This window comes from Hirsutella rhossiliensis (assembly GCF_020360975.1).
Source record: "Hirsutella rhossiliensis strain HR02 chromosome Unknown scaffold00001, whole genome shotgun sequence".
Classification (NCBI taxonomy): Eukaryota; Fungi; Ascomycota; class Sordariomycetes; order Hypocreales; family Ophiocordycipitaceae; genus Hirsutella; species Hirsutella rhossiliensis.
In genome coordinates, this window is record NW_025408667.1 from 11,735,324 (window position 1) to 11,750,093 (window position 14,770).

Below are 14,770 nucleotides of genomic sequence, written 5' to 3' on the forward strand. Positions count from 1 at the left end.
GAGCATGCCACTGGAATGTAACCTGGCGGCTAGGTCGGTGGCGACTACGGTCTTTCGAGGAGCAACAGCATTCATATGAAGAAGAAAAGGCCCTTCGATGTTGCTGGATTGTCGAAGTCAAGGAGACAAGCACACAAGTAGAGCCAACACCAAGGAGCTAAACAAAGGAACTTGTCATGACAGGTTGGTCCTCGCAGCCATGCCGAATAACGGGCCACAAAGTGCAGATAGTGTACCTGCTGAAAACCAACTGAAAACGTTTCGTCTACCTGGCGAGGAGACCCCATCATCAGGAGGCGCAGGTTGGGACTGGACATGGCTATGGAGGAACAGCCACGCCACAGAGTGAGAGGAACTGATTGGGAAGGACAAGATCTTGACGCCAAGACTCGTCGATGGTCTGGGACCTTGGCCCAGACCGGGTCCAAGGCTAGGGGAGGCGTGCAATCAGCCTGTGTCTTGCACGGGAAACTGTGATTGAGTGCCATGGCCAGCTAGATATTGTCTTGGCACGTTTTAGTGCACGCGTGGTCTTGTGACTTGTTTTGAATAACGGGGGTGTTTGAATCAACACTACGGAGTACACTAGCAAAAGTGTCACTGACCGGGAAAAGTACGCACTTGGCTAGTAAACTATTGTACGAGTACTCGTCTGATATGCGGGGAGGTGTCACAACCCAGGGTTCTAGATGATGCCCGAATAGGAAGGTTACAGCGAATAGCAATATGGCAGTCAAATCGGGCAGGGCGAAGCCATTGAGGCTCGCAGAGATCTGTGTACGCCTGTCAGTCAATCCGCTTGATCTTGCAGAATCGACCAAGGAAATTATCATGACATTTTTGGGTGGATGCTCGACTCGCATCCAAGGATTCGCAGGAGAAGCAACGTGCATGCCTACAACAGAGTTCATTTCCAGGTGTATCGGAAACCTGTTGGAGCTTGATTTCAGCAAGCTAGCGAGCGACGAGATCAATGACGCGAGTTTTGTCTAAATAGGCAAGTTGTGTCTTGCCCCGTTCTTCACTCTGTTTCGTCGTGATTGTGCTCCTTGCAAAAAGATGGCAGTAAGCCGATTTTCCGAATCCAGTCGAAAGAAACCCACCTGATGGACTCAATGCAGATTTGGCTTTATCGAAAGGGAATGCCTGTGGTGGATGGAATATTGACTATATTATATATTCAAGGAGCGAGATCCATCTCAGAACATGCATCCGAGTTCCATCAGTCCTGCACGACGGGTAACGACTACATGTCGCCATGCCCAAGCCCAGCGTGTTTCCCCATCAGTGGCGACGCCGGCCCCGAAGCTGCTGAGCTTGCGTAGGCGTTTAGTGGCCGCGGCGGCAGCGGACGGAGCTGACTCGGCGGCGGGCGATGTTGCGGTTGTCGGAAGTGTACCTCCGAGACGAGCCTTGGCAGCCACGACGACTGCGAAGCCTGAGTTAGCATCCAGACGAACTTTGGCGGCGCAGATGCGTCTTCAGAGGGGAGTGGGGAACATACTCGTACAGAGTGCAAGAGTCGCGCTCGCGGCGGTCAATGTTGATCGACTGGACGTCCTCGCGGCTGGTTTTGACACTGTCAGCGCCGTCGAGACCGGAAAGAGGAAGGATGCCCTAATCGAGGGGCGGCTTACAGAGAGCCGTGGAGGTTGATGCATCGGCCTGATTCCCGGTCGCTGATGGTCTGCCTGGCTCCGCGGTAGTTGGGTTGGCTGTAGAGGATGCCCAGGTACGGGGCCCGGGCCACGTGCTGGTGCTCCTCGGGCTCGCCGGGATTGGCGGCCACCAGGGCGGCGAAGGCGAGGGCGAACTTGGTGAAGAGCATGGTGGTTTCTTTCGAAAAGTGGACTTGACGGCAAAGGAAGCTGTTGGGATTTGAGATGAAATCTTGGGTCGAGCTGGTAGGCTTGGGGATTGACAACAAGGACGACGGCCAGCGGCTTAAATACATAGGAAGTCACTTTAATTAAAGAGGTGGAAGGACCTAAGGACAGAAACTTGATCACTTGCATCGTCATTAGCGAGAGCAGGGGAACTCTCGCCTGCCGGCATGTCTTGATGGGAATACCCAGAATAGAAGCATTTCAGCTGCCAAGCTGCATCGTGGCAATAGTCGCCGCGGCTGAGGCTGACAAGGCGAATAGATGTTCAGCAAACCTCGTCTGTCTGGCGGCGAGTGCCTGGTGCCAGACTTAAACACTAACGGGCTGCCAAGAAATGGTGAGAGGTGAAAATAAGCAAGATCCAGTGTCGCAGGAGCCGTCCGTAAGGCTCAGGGCCAGAAACCCCATTGGATACCCGTTTTGCTGACACCGGCATCAATGCTGGGTCGTCCAGAGCCCAGACCGTCTGGCTCCCTGAGCAGGATTAAGCAAGCCGACAACGGGGCCACAGGGCTGCAGTCAGCGCGCGTCACTCATGTTTAGTTTTCTTCACGCCTCGTCACATATCATGACGGCTGGAAAGATTAAAATAGCTCCTGCGCCCGGGACGTACATTATAAGCAGGAGGAGCCGTTCTGGCGTTGCCATTGGCTCGCCCAGGAGGACTCTTTTGATTTGCTCTATCCGCCCTCCTATACTGTTGTAATTTCATACATTGCTGCTGACAGTGCTGAGTAGATCTCGCTCGGTCCGTACTTGCCAACATGATTCAATACGAGATGGTCAGTTCATCGTCTGGCCGCGGAGTTCTTGAAAACCTCACGGACCATGATGCGAGCCACGGAACTGACGCTCCGCCAATGGAACCGGGGCGGCCTGGGAAAGAAGCACGAGCGTGCCGTGTCTCATGTGCCCCCCCGGCTCGTCGAAAATCTTACGTGCTTTGGTCCGCTGTCGGCTCTCGCTCTGGTTTGCTGCATGTATCCCCAAAAGCAAGCAAAGCCCGTGCTTACCGCAGGCGGCGGGGGCACCGTCGGCACGGATTGTCCCCCATTGAGGAATCTGGCGACACAAGATCTTCCGCAGAGAATCCCCGAGGGTTGACAAGCGGAAGATGCGCAGTTCTTTATACACAAATGAAAGGTTTGTTGCCTGTTTAGGCAGTAAACTGCTGCTAGATAAGGGATTTTCCGATGATCTGCCGGATCTGGTGATCTGCCGGATTGCGGCGACTTCGCACGCTCAACATCAATCGACAATAGCTCAACAACAACGGTGCCAATTGACGTATCCTTTGATTTCCTGAATCATGAGAAGCAGTGAAAGTCTGGCATATATTTAGAACTTTTATCTAGGCGGCGATGCGCTGCGGTGCTGATATCAAACCAAGCAACGGCCAAAATAGGATGCCGACAGATTGTGTAAGTCATTTCAGCCAACACAGCAAAAACAGAACATTATTGGCTTTCATCGTAGGCTTTAATCATGTGGGATTATCCCCATTCTATCCATAGTGCAGAACTTGGCTCAGGATACTGCCAAAAATGGGGGTTGGAAGGGCGAGCTGGATAACTTCATTCTACGCACCCGTAATGAGCCAGATTGAACGTGATTCGACGGTACAAGCATCTTCTGAAAAGAACCTATCTATGCATCTGAATGTAAGGTTTATTTTTAGCTTGAAATTCAGTGCGCGAGGCTCCACTTTCACACCTGACAAGGAAAGACGTGCACGAAAATTGAGAAATTCGACACCCTACCCTAAAACACGTATAACATGGATGAAATGGGCTTTCTATTCCTTATGAGCATTTGAACGAACAGGGTATTCCTCTTATTATAAAAAACAAGGCAAAATTGCTCGGCGTATTAAAAAATGGCAACCCATCCTCCATTACGTTCAAGATGTGCGTCAGTCAAGAGATGGCATCGCTGCCCCCATTTCTCATCCACCAAGACAAGCCAGCACAAACTCTGGACTTTTGGTTCGTGAAACGTGAATCAAGTCGTCAATAAATATTTTTAACACGTCAAAAACGAGGTGGACGAATCACAATATTGAAATGAGCAGCTCACCGGTACGTTCGACCGGTTTACCAGGGCGAAAGCTCGAAACGGTTGTGCTTATCGCCTTTGGTTCCCGATGGCCACTTAACCATTTTAGTATCGAATTTATGGAGTGGTGTGACCGGCACCGACTGATCGTTGTGGTGTTTCCCCTCAATCCATTCATCGGCTGCAACCCTTGATGTATCGTTATTCAGCCTCTCTCAACAGCGTATACGCATGATCTTATCCAGTACACAGACAAATCAAAAGTTTCATTGGATTGCTGAAATCGAAGATCTAGACTGTGTTTTGGAACGCTTTCAGGAAGTAGTCGAGAAGTCCTCTGTTGATGCTGGCCGCAACAGCCGAAGGCTGAGCAGCACCCTCAGGAGCCCTCAATATGAGTTTTAAGTGCTTGATATGAGAGTTAAAGTATGCAGAGAACAAGTAGTCACAAGAACCAGCGCAGGCAGACCGGTAAGGCTTCAAAAGATGATCTCTTCTGCTGTACAGATTCTAGTGCAGACGAGGTGTTTAGCTTTAAAAATGTGGCTCAAGCTCGCCAAAAAATGACAGTGAAAGGACTCCAAAGAAAGAGGAGGCTCTGAAGAAGGAGGCCAAAGCTTCAGCGACAGCAGAAGGCAGCGGAGCAAAGCTCTCGCTCTAGAGAGAGGAAGCAATGAGAGGCGGAAATTGGGAGAAAACGACGGATGACGGAGGCCGTGAAGCAAAATAAGGAGGTAAATTGGCATTATTAACAAGAGCTGAAGATTTTGAAAGTGGAAAAGCCACAGAAAATGCAGAATGACCGACGGGTGGCTTCTGAGGGTCGCGAGAGGAGTCAGGATGTTCACGCTGCAAAAATTGTCACTCTTCCGTTCACACCAGAGCGGGCCATAGCATTGCAGGTACCAAACAGACTATATAATAACGCAAATAACAAGGCAATGATAACTTCAAACGACATATCCTGTCCTCAAAGGCCCTCTTTAGCTGTTGATAGTGATCGGGAGGCAATGGGTGCATTTCGGGGACTTGCGCGATCGGAGAGTAACAGAAGACGACCTCGATGGCTGGATGACTTCAAAAAAATTGAGTGACATCTTTGAGCATTATTAACTGCTCTTATAAAATTTTAGAACAATTCAAATAGTATTCGTGAAGTTATTCTCAGTTCTTTGCTGGAATGCAATGAGCCCAAAATCCGGCGAATCGCCAGATCCGGCAGATCACCGGAAAATCCCTTAGTGCTTCTGCAGGAGCGGATCTACAAGGCGTGGAGAATGGGCAGAGTGCTAAGGGATTTACCGGTGATCTGCCGGATCCCGTGACCCGCCGGACTTACACGCCGCCACGAGCTCGACATCAATCCACAATAACTCCACAGCAACGGGGCTCGATTTTCCCAAATTTAAAATGCGACGAAAATGCAATTGTAATATATACATCATCCTGTTTCACAGTCCTTAAGCCACTGTGGTCGCTTGCTATTCCGCTGCGGGCGTCCCGAGCTCCGATATGCCACTACCATCTCCCGATCACTCTCAACAGCTAGAGAAGGTCGTTGGGCACGAGCTGTCTGGTCTGGCGGAATCCTTACCTTCTTTACTAACCCGTCCTTTGGCTGATCTGGCGGCTGCGATGTTACCGGAAGCTCTGGGGTTGGTGGAAGAGCGACGACTATTTCGTCTAGAGTCCCTGGACTCTTCTCTCGAGCTTTAGAAGGCACCCGCTGGGGCCGCGGCTTCTGTTGCGCACTTTCCCGGCTTATACCTTTGAGATCGTCTCGAAGTTGTCGACTGGCCGCTTTCTCTTGCTTCTTCGCTTCTTTTTCCTGCAATTTTCGCTCCTTTTCTCCTCTCGCTGCTTCTTTCTTTCCAACGCCTCCTCTTTTCCCTCCGCCTTTTCTGTCGCTGAACCCTCTGGAATTCCCTCTGGATTGCTTCCTCTTTCTTCTGGACCTCCATCGCCGCTTTCTTCACTCGAGCTTGAGCCACTTTTGCGGGCTGAAGACCTGAGCAGAGTTAGGATCCGTACGGTCAAAGAGATAATCTTTCAGAGCTGTACCACGCTGCCTGCGCTGTTTCTCATGAATTATAGTCTCACGGAGTCCCTTGTTCTCATATCTAAGCAGCTCAACCTCGGATTGAAGGCTTTCAAGAGTGCTCTTCAGCTTCTGAGCACTGACTTCAGCATTGGCGGTGGATTTATCGACCACTTTGTCGACAAGCCGTCGTAATTCTCGAGCGGTAGGTTGCTGCAATGCTAGGAGTCTTCCGAATCGCTGCCTGCATCGGAATCGTCGTATTCCTTCTTCACAATCTGTGACAAGACGACTTCGGAGTCCAAAGGCAGGAGGCCGGTCCGCATCCACCCGCTTGCAATGTTCTCCGGGGAGAAGGACGCCTCCAATGCGTTCCAAAACAAGGTCCAGAATTCGCGTTTGGACAGCCCAACAAGTCCTTGTGTTTTTGCCATCCACCGGATAAGCTGATTTGTATATGCCGTCGACAAGGGACCGAATAGAGATACGTCCAGGGGCTGGAGCCGATGAGTAGAATGAGGGGGAAACACCGCAACGATGATCCGATGCTGGTCACACCACTCCAGAAAGTCCATATTAATATGGCTCGAGTGGCCATCGGTAATGAGAAGGCGATAATCGCGGCCGTTTCGCGCCTTTGCCTTAGTAAACCGATCAAAACGAACACAAGCCACTCTTTTCCAAGCTCGTGGTTGGTCCAGCCTGTATCTGAGGTCGTAAAGAAGGCTGATTGATGCTCTGGGTCAAATTCCGTAAGCCAAGCATCCTGAACTTGTCCTGGCTTGCCTTGGTAGATGAGAAAGGAGGCAGCGATGTCATGTCCTGACAGATGCAAGCTACGAACGTGATCCAGGATCGATTGCCATCTTGCGATGCACCGAGCAATTTGCCTTGCTTTTTCTGATTGAGAGAGAACACTCTCTTAGTTCGGTTGATGATACCCAAGAGAAAGCCTTTTTCGTCCATGTTATACGTGTTGCAAGGGGCGATGTCGTATTCCTCAATTTTTGAGCGTATCTTCTACCGTCAGCAACGGAAATGAGATGCTGTGCATCAACGTACCAGCTCAAAATAATCTTTATACCTTGAAGCACTGTCGGCTCTCTTTCGCGCCACATCAAATCCATCGAACCAGGTACAACCAAGCTCGTTACGATGGCGATTGACGAAGCTATACGGCCAGTTCTTTCCGACCTCCATTTTCGCCATATCCTGAGCGAAGTTCTTGATCATAGACAGCGTAGGCGGGATGCCACGTGACGAAAGCTTATGAATATAAGCAACAAGATCTAGTTCCTGCTGTTTTGACAGTCGAGATTTATAGAGGGAGTCCGCATCGCGTCTTGAGCGCTGTTTGCCTTGATGGCGGCGGCGCAACGTGGTCTCATCGCAGCCAAATTGGCGAGCTGTTTCAGCGTAATTGACCGATTCTGAGGACTTCAGGAAAGCAAGCGCTTCGTCAATAGCCGCCATGGTTGTTGAGATGTTCCAGATTGATGTTGAGACAGAATGTCGGTGTATGTATGTGTATTTCACCCGGAGGATTTCTCCTATAGGGCCTAGACGTAAAAGCTACTGACATTTCAATACATTAATGCGTAACACCTTAAGCCCCACGGGTCAGCATACGCTACACCAACCTCGCCGCTACTCGCTCCGTGACAGGCCTGCTTGAAGGCCAATTTCTCCAAGTGTTCAGCGTCCTACCTTCAGCAGCTGAAGCGCGGTCTGTCGAAATCGAAGTCGAATACCTGTGTGTTAGTATTGTTGAAGGTTAGTGCCATAATCGATCCTAAGTGGATTCTCACTTCCGCTGCTTAGCCCGAAGGGCCAGACGCTGCCTGCGTCTCATCCCCAGGGTTCCGCGCCCGACAGTTCCGGCTGTACGATTCGTGTGGTCCACCGCAGGGCACGCACTGGCACTGTCTCCTTGCATTCTCTGTGGTGATGTTCTGCTTTCGCGCATCTGCCACATCTTTGCGGCTTCTTGCATGAAAACGGCTTGTGTCCCATCTCTTGACAGTTGAAGCACTGAATCGGTCCTACGCGGCGTTCAAAAACATTGGTGCAGGCGGACTCTCCCGCAACATCGAACCACACGCCGTCCAGAAGTCTTTGCGCGTCACTCTCTTTAGTGACATAGATCACCATTGACCCGTACGCTTTGGCTTTCTCTGTTGCTAAGCCAGGTGATCTTGGCAATCGTGACGTAATTCTCGGCTCCGAGCGCCTCAGCTGCGCCCGGCAGAACGTTGCCTTCGGCGTCCAGCACTGCGGTACGCTTGGTGTTGTCGACTTTGACAGGGTAAAGCTGATCTCTCAGTACCCTGGCTCCCGAAGTTACCGTCTTCTGCGCTGCTTCCTTGACCTGCTTCAACTCGGTTTGGTCTCTGCATAAAATTTTGATCCGGTCGGGGTTTCGAGCGTCTGTCACGACCGCTGCGCATTTCCAAGTCTCCTGCCTCTGACTCTTTCTCATGTCGCTCTCTATGGCTTTTCGGATGTTGCCGATCTGCGTCTGGCACCTGTTCGCTTCTTCGACTCGTGATGTGTCCACCGTACAGTAGAGACTATCGCTGACGGCTGTTCGTGCCGATTTAGCTGCTGGTACGGTGCCCCGGTTCATTGTCTGGATCGTCGGCGATGGCCCTGCAGCGCTCGCATACGACATCTGCGGACTGCTCTGCAGAGAAGATGCGGGCGTAGCCAGGGTCTCTAACTGCGCTCGGATGTGACGAAGCTCATCTCTCATCTCTTTCCCTTGTCGGTAGTAGTAGTAGTAGGATTTATTTCGCCCGGAGGGAGGTCCCTATAAGGCCTTTACACTGTCTAGAGTACAGTTCAACACGTTTGTTCCTTGACTCCCCAAGCCCCACAGATCATCTTACGCTGCGCCAACCGTACCACTGTTTTCGCTTCATGACAGACCTGCTTGAAGGTCAATTTCTCAAGTGTTCAGCATCCTATTCCCAGCAACTGAAGCGCGATGTGTCGAAGTTGAAGCGTGGTTGTGTTAGTCATTGATGGTGGTTGGTACGCCGATTGTGTTTTCTCATGACGCTGTTCGCTGTTGACGGGCGGGAACCCGGGTGTGCCCTGTTCGCCTAGGGGTGCCTCCAGCCGGCTTCGAACCGACCCCTCTGCGACGCAGAGGCTCTAGACGTGTCACCACTACGCCATGGAGGCTCCCTTGTCGGTAGTAGTAGTAGTAGTAGGATTTATTTCGCCCGGAGGGAGGTCCCTATAAGGCCTTTACACTGTCTAGAGTACAGTTCAACACGTTTGTTCCTTGACTCCCCAAGCCCCACAGATCATCTTACGCTGCGCCAACCATTCCACTGTTCGCCCCACGACAGACCTGCTTGAAGGTCAATTTCTCCAAGTGTTCAGCATCCTATTCCCAGCAACTGAAGCGCGATGTGTCGAAGTTGAAGCGTGGTTGTGTTAGTCACTGATGGTGGTTGGTACGCCGATTGTGTTTTCTCATGACGCTGTTCCCTGTTGACGGGCGGGAACCCGGGTGTGCCCTGTTTCACCAGGGGTGCCTCCAGCCGGCTTCGAACCGACCCCTCTGCGACGCAGAGGCTCCAGACGTGTCACCACTACGCCATGTAAGTCCGGCGGGTCACGGGATCCGGCAGATCATCGGTAAATCCCTTAACCTACTGGGATGCACTAGCGTATCACAGAGCATGGACCAGACGGGAGGAACGTCATCTGGCTATGGAAGCTGAGTGCGATCGATAAGAACTAGCGTAGGATTTTGAGAGTGACAGGTCAGTCTGCAGGTCCAGGCAGCATGCAAAACACATGTCTGTAGGTTAGTTGGTTCCCACCAACTGGAGCAACCCCTACGTACATACATTCGATGCGTAGCACGTGAATGCGGCTCGCTGTGCCTCCCTTCCTCGCTCCACCTCTTATTGCGAAGCGGCAGTTGGGGCAGTATTACTCGTCTTCGCTTATCGATATGGAAGCCAAATAGCTCACGACTGTCGCCCGGTTCTAGTTCAAAATACGACATGCTCACATGTAGACGCAGTCTTCGCCGAAACGGGAACCATGCGCCTCGTATATGCGTATGACTCCGTTACTAGTTGCAAGGCCGCAACAAACCAAGAACCAACAACCGGCCTTTAAGACCAATCGGAGGTGTCCCGCCCCTGTAGGGCCTTCACTGCCTACCTAACCATTATCCTTCAGCACGAGCGTGCATTTCCATAACCTGCTGCTATAGGTGTTAATAATACCACTGCCTACCAATCAAGCCTGAGCAGCTGCGTCTCGGGCTTGCTATGGTGTCGTGCAGCCGTACAATTCAACTACCTACCGATTATTTCGAGCGCCGTTTTTGATCAAGTGTCATGAAAGCATCAATGGATAGGTTCTGCCGTAAGAGATGAATGTACGGCTCACTGTTGTTGGATACTTACCTGTGATTGTCGAGGGTTTAAAAATGGGCCACTACAGTTTTACCCTACTTAAGCAGCCTGGTGTGACGAGTGAGTCTGCGTGCATCTCGTGCAACAATTTCTAGGTTCTCGGGATCTGTTGGAGATGAAGTGTGACTGTTGGTCGAGAAGCATTGAGGAGGGGGGGGGGGGCAGAACGGTATCAAGAGAGAAACAGTGTTGGAGCTGCTGATGTAGGTGTCGAGTACTTATAGGCGTCGGCTGGAGACGTTTGATCTCTTCATCTCTTCTACTCTGTTCACTTATAACGATGTCAGACGCCTATCAGTATCAAGTACAGCAGAGTGCTGTGGCGGATAACTCGCAAGATTGCAGTTTGCTCCCGCAGCAGTATCCGGCCTTGCAACGCCATCCCTACCCTTACCCCCGTCAGTATATAAACCACGTTCCACAACAGCACTCTGAACTCCTGTTCAACAGCAGCACTCTGAGTCCCCTGCTCAACAGCATCCTTCATTTCTGCCGCCAGGCATTATGCAAGCTTTCACCTCTAGCCTTCAGTACGTATTCTACCTTGCGTGAGTATGTCAATCGCTGATGGGCCTACGTAGAGGTCAAGCTGGGATCCCTGGTAGCCAGCTTCAGTGCACGGATTCTCTTGGCATCATGGCTGGGGATGAAACCAACTTCTCGAATATAACACGTACCCACTTCCATGGCGAACATAGCAACGATTGGAACATTTACCACACCGACAATATCGATAACGACGGAGCGCTAGGCTCAGCGATGTGTGATCAGCGGGAAAATGATCGGCTAGGCCAACGAGGCTTATTTGAACAAAGGCACCACTCGCTCCCTTGGCCTCATCAACAGTTTTTATCTGGTGAATACCTAATCGAGGCCAAGAGCCCCGATATTTTGGCTCGCCAAGGCCAGCGAAAAAGTCCACGTAAAGGACGTCGCCGTCGGAAGCGAGCCTGACATCCTCCCGACAAGATCGTGGGCTTGACAGCGAAGAGGTCCTCAGGTATGCTTGGAACATTCCATGCAATAATCTGACCGGCAACGCAACGAACTGATCGGAAGTCGCTGACGTTTGACCAGTTCACAACGCAAAGAAGTATCTAGTTTGCGAGACGACGCAGTCAACAAGTATTGCGCGTGGCAGTGTACAAAGGTCCGAAGCTCGATCCAGAAACAAAACTATGATCTGGCACGGGGTTGACCATAGATCATGGACTTGATCTTGAGCTACTACAAATTAACCAGGACAGCGCAGTCCGGTTATATATGAGACACGGGTGGTTGAGGGCGTGGCGTTTCGCTGGGTTCATGATATTGGGGCTTTTCTAGACCAGTCTTCTGAAGGAAACAATCTCCAGCGCGAGATCATCAGTAAGAACACTCTGGGATCTGGACTTGACGATTAGGGGGCTGGCAAGCCTGTGATTTAAAAACGGAAGAAAATGTTTACAGGGCACTGGATAAAACGAGCACTGAGCCCCACTGTACAAGATTAAGGAAGATGCTCTCTGCAGATGCTTATTACTGAGCCTTGTAATGATGATCTGTGGCGACCCGACGCATCACTCTGCCCCGCGTTTTCTTATTAACAGATCTGGGGACGCTGAGCCAGAGCACCGCTATACGGTGTGTTCGGGTTTTGCGACTTCAATAGAAGAATGTAGACCAACCTCAAGGTATTTGTGGCTGTTATCAGTGTGATTTATCCGTACCTCCCGCCATATTGGCTCTATGCCTACAACTACCATAGACCGTCGAGGTACGTACATGCAGCACATCGTCCAACTCTCCCCTGTAAAAATTCTGTCCCCTGGAGAGCTGTTAGCGGCTTGCTAGCTGGGGTCAGATTTACAGCGCTTCAGCTGCGGGGTCCATCGTGGCCCTAACAGCACAGAGGGAAACCTTAGGAGAGTTCATATTCCTCTGCGAAGCCGGTCTCGACAACACGTCCACTCGGACCTCATGGCTCTCTTCGGAACCAAGGAGCTGTGGGTATTGGAAGGTCCGCCCTTCTAAACAACGGTGGCTGGCGGCGGAGGTTTTTCTCCCTGAAGGCAAGCTGCGCGACAGCCTCTGATTCCTTCTGAGGGGTTTTCCCTACCGCCGCTCCTCGCTATTTCCATCGCTTGGTTACCGGAGCATGGACTGCGGCAGCAGTCTTAGCAGCGAGCGAGATAATCCTGACCAGGAAAACCAAGGGTTGACCATTGTGGCAATTGCCACGCGCCTGGAAGTCGCGCTGACGGGAGACAGGCTTCGACAAGGAGCGCCAAAGAGCCTACGAAATGCTGGATGGACATTTCTCACGAAGAGAGCATGCAAGTGGGCATTGATTGTGTAACGATGGGTATGATTTGTTGTATTCCGTTGTGTCTGTCCCTCTTGCAATGCCCTCTTCTAGGCTCCCTATTTATATCCCTTGGTTCCCTATTGATATCCCCTTTCAGTTGTATAGGTACAATATCTAGGAGGCTGGGCTCCTTTCCCAGCCCCCTTTGCATACTGACTTTCCCTAGTCGCCGAGGGCTCTTTCAGCTTCCCCGTATATGCAGTCTCTCTACAGCCTGTGTGGCTGCCTAATGCGGTCTCCTAATAGTCTTCTGCAGCCTCAGAACTCTCTGCAGGCTGCCTTTCTGTCTAGCCCGTCGGGGCCCTTAGCTGTATACCCCGTATGGTCACCCCGAGCTCAAGATCTCAGACGTGCTTCGCGACAACATTTGGGAGGACTGGCCGCGGGGGCTCTGGTCACTTGTATTGACGTGCTCAGCGACAACCTACCGTCGGGCGTAGAGAGCCGCCTCCAGGGATCCACCTCGACAGCTTGCCTTTGGCCTTGCAGGGAGTACTGGGTGGCCTTTCGGTGGCAGGAATTTTAGATAGTCTAGCTCAGCACGTCCTGTGCCCCGTCTCGGGGACCTGAGCGGCCTGAAGGCCGCTGGACAAAAAATGCACACACACACACATGTCAAGTTCTCAACGTGTTACCCAGCCTCAAAGCACTGGCTGGTGTTATACTCAGGGAAGGGATGCCTGGCTTTTGAAACAAATTTTGGGATCATCTCGTCACGGAACAGGCTGTTTGGATAGTTGCTTCTGTAGGGCTCGTGACATCGAAAGAGCTACCATCAGAGGACGACCACTTCGGAGTTCAAATCGTCTCAATTTCAGTCGAATTCTGCGAATAGTTGCTCGCTGCAGGAAGCTATTTTCGCGATGTCAATATGTGAGCGGACGTCAAGAACGAGAGTCTTAATATGCTTGTGTTGGGTCATACAATCTGGAGGCATTTCGTTCTTGGCTTTACCGGACGATTCGAAGTGTGTCGGTGAAAGTGGAAGAAGTGGGGGAAAATTCCCCGCGACCAGCGGCGGGGGGGTCGCTACTCTACCCATCGTCCAAAGGCCAGCCAGCCGCTGTCGAATCGAGTTGACAAAGTGCCGGATACCTAGAGAACCGAGCGCTGTGCCACAGGTAAATGCTCGTGCTTTCAAGTTCCAATACGAGAAAATGCACACATGCGTTTTCGCCCCCATATACAGTATCGGTCACCATCCGAGCCCTTCCGCACAGAAGCCAAGTCGGCGGATTATGGCCGAGACAGCAAACCAACAGAACTTATCGCAAGACCGCCGAGTATATCCCTTAGTTGGGAAGCAAACGGCAGTGGTGAAGTGCACCCCCTATGCAGCTCCCAGGGTGTGCCAGCCGCTACACCAACGGCCCCGGGGAGCAGACCTGTGGAGATTTCCCTTATCCAGGAAGCCACGGGGGACTAAAGACGTGATTGCGACCGTGTTCGACCGTCCGACCTCCGTGCTGCGATATGCCAGTCCACATTATTTGTTTCGGGAGCTTCGGGTAGTTTGGTGCTGTCTGAATTCATTAAAAGAGAGAATTACACTGTGCAGTTCCGCTGGTTGGGCTAGGTCCTCACACCTCAAGAATCAAGGCTGACCAACTGCAGGGCATACCCACCTTGGTTCCCACCCCCCCACAAACCTATCGGATATTCGGACCAGATTGCCGCTGGCAGGTGCAGCACATTTGAACGCTGGAGCCTGAAAGATGTGGACAAGCGCGAAGTGTTTGCTTGCAACAGTACCCGTTGGCGGGGCCTCTGGCAGCCAACTAAGGGGCCCCTTCCCCTTAGTTGGGCCCAAAATTCCCGGACAGCCCCAAAACTCCCGGACGCGCGCCTACAGCCCCGCTATCGCAGCTGCTTCGTAATTAGTGCGCATTCCCACCAAAACACAAGAACGCGTGATGCGCAGCACGTGTTTCAATGTCTCAATACGTCGGGCTTGAGCCGACGGCCACGTCAAGGGCTGTGGAGCTAGTTATAGACTCTCGCG

The 14,770-nt window shown here is 51.7% G+C and overlaps 2 protein-coding genes across 2 annotated transcripts; both read right to left on the reverse strand.

The window, feature by feature from the left end:
- Positions 1–1,329: 1,329 nt before the first annotated feature.
- Positions 1,330–1,828, reverse strand: HRG_01515 (uncharacterized protein; the record flags this gene model as incomplete). Its single annotated transcript, XM_044859986.1, has 3 exons — positions 1,330–1,429; positions 1,505–1,567; positions 1,638–1,828. 3 exons carry the CDS (start codon positions 1,826–1,828, stop codon positions 1,330–1,332), a joined length of 354 nt encoding a protein of 117 aa, XP_044726386.1.
- Positions 1,829–5,913: 4,085 nt separating this feature from the next.
- HRG_01516 (tc5 transposase DNA-binding domain-containing protein) lies at positions 5,914–8,900 on the reverse strand (the record flags this gene model as incomplete). Its single annotated transcript, XM_044859987.1, has 7 exons — positions 5,914–6,476; positions 6,645–6,999; positions 7,042–7,538; positions 7,687–7,730; positions 7,897–8,021; positions 8,141–8,788; positions 8,868–8,900. The coding sequence occupies 7 exons, from the start codon at positions 8,898–8,900 to the stop codon at positions 5,914–5,916; spliced, it is 2,265 nt and encodes a 754-aa protein (XP_044726387.1).
- Positions 8,901–14,770: the final 5,870 nt, after the last annotated feature.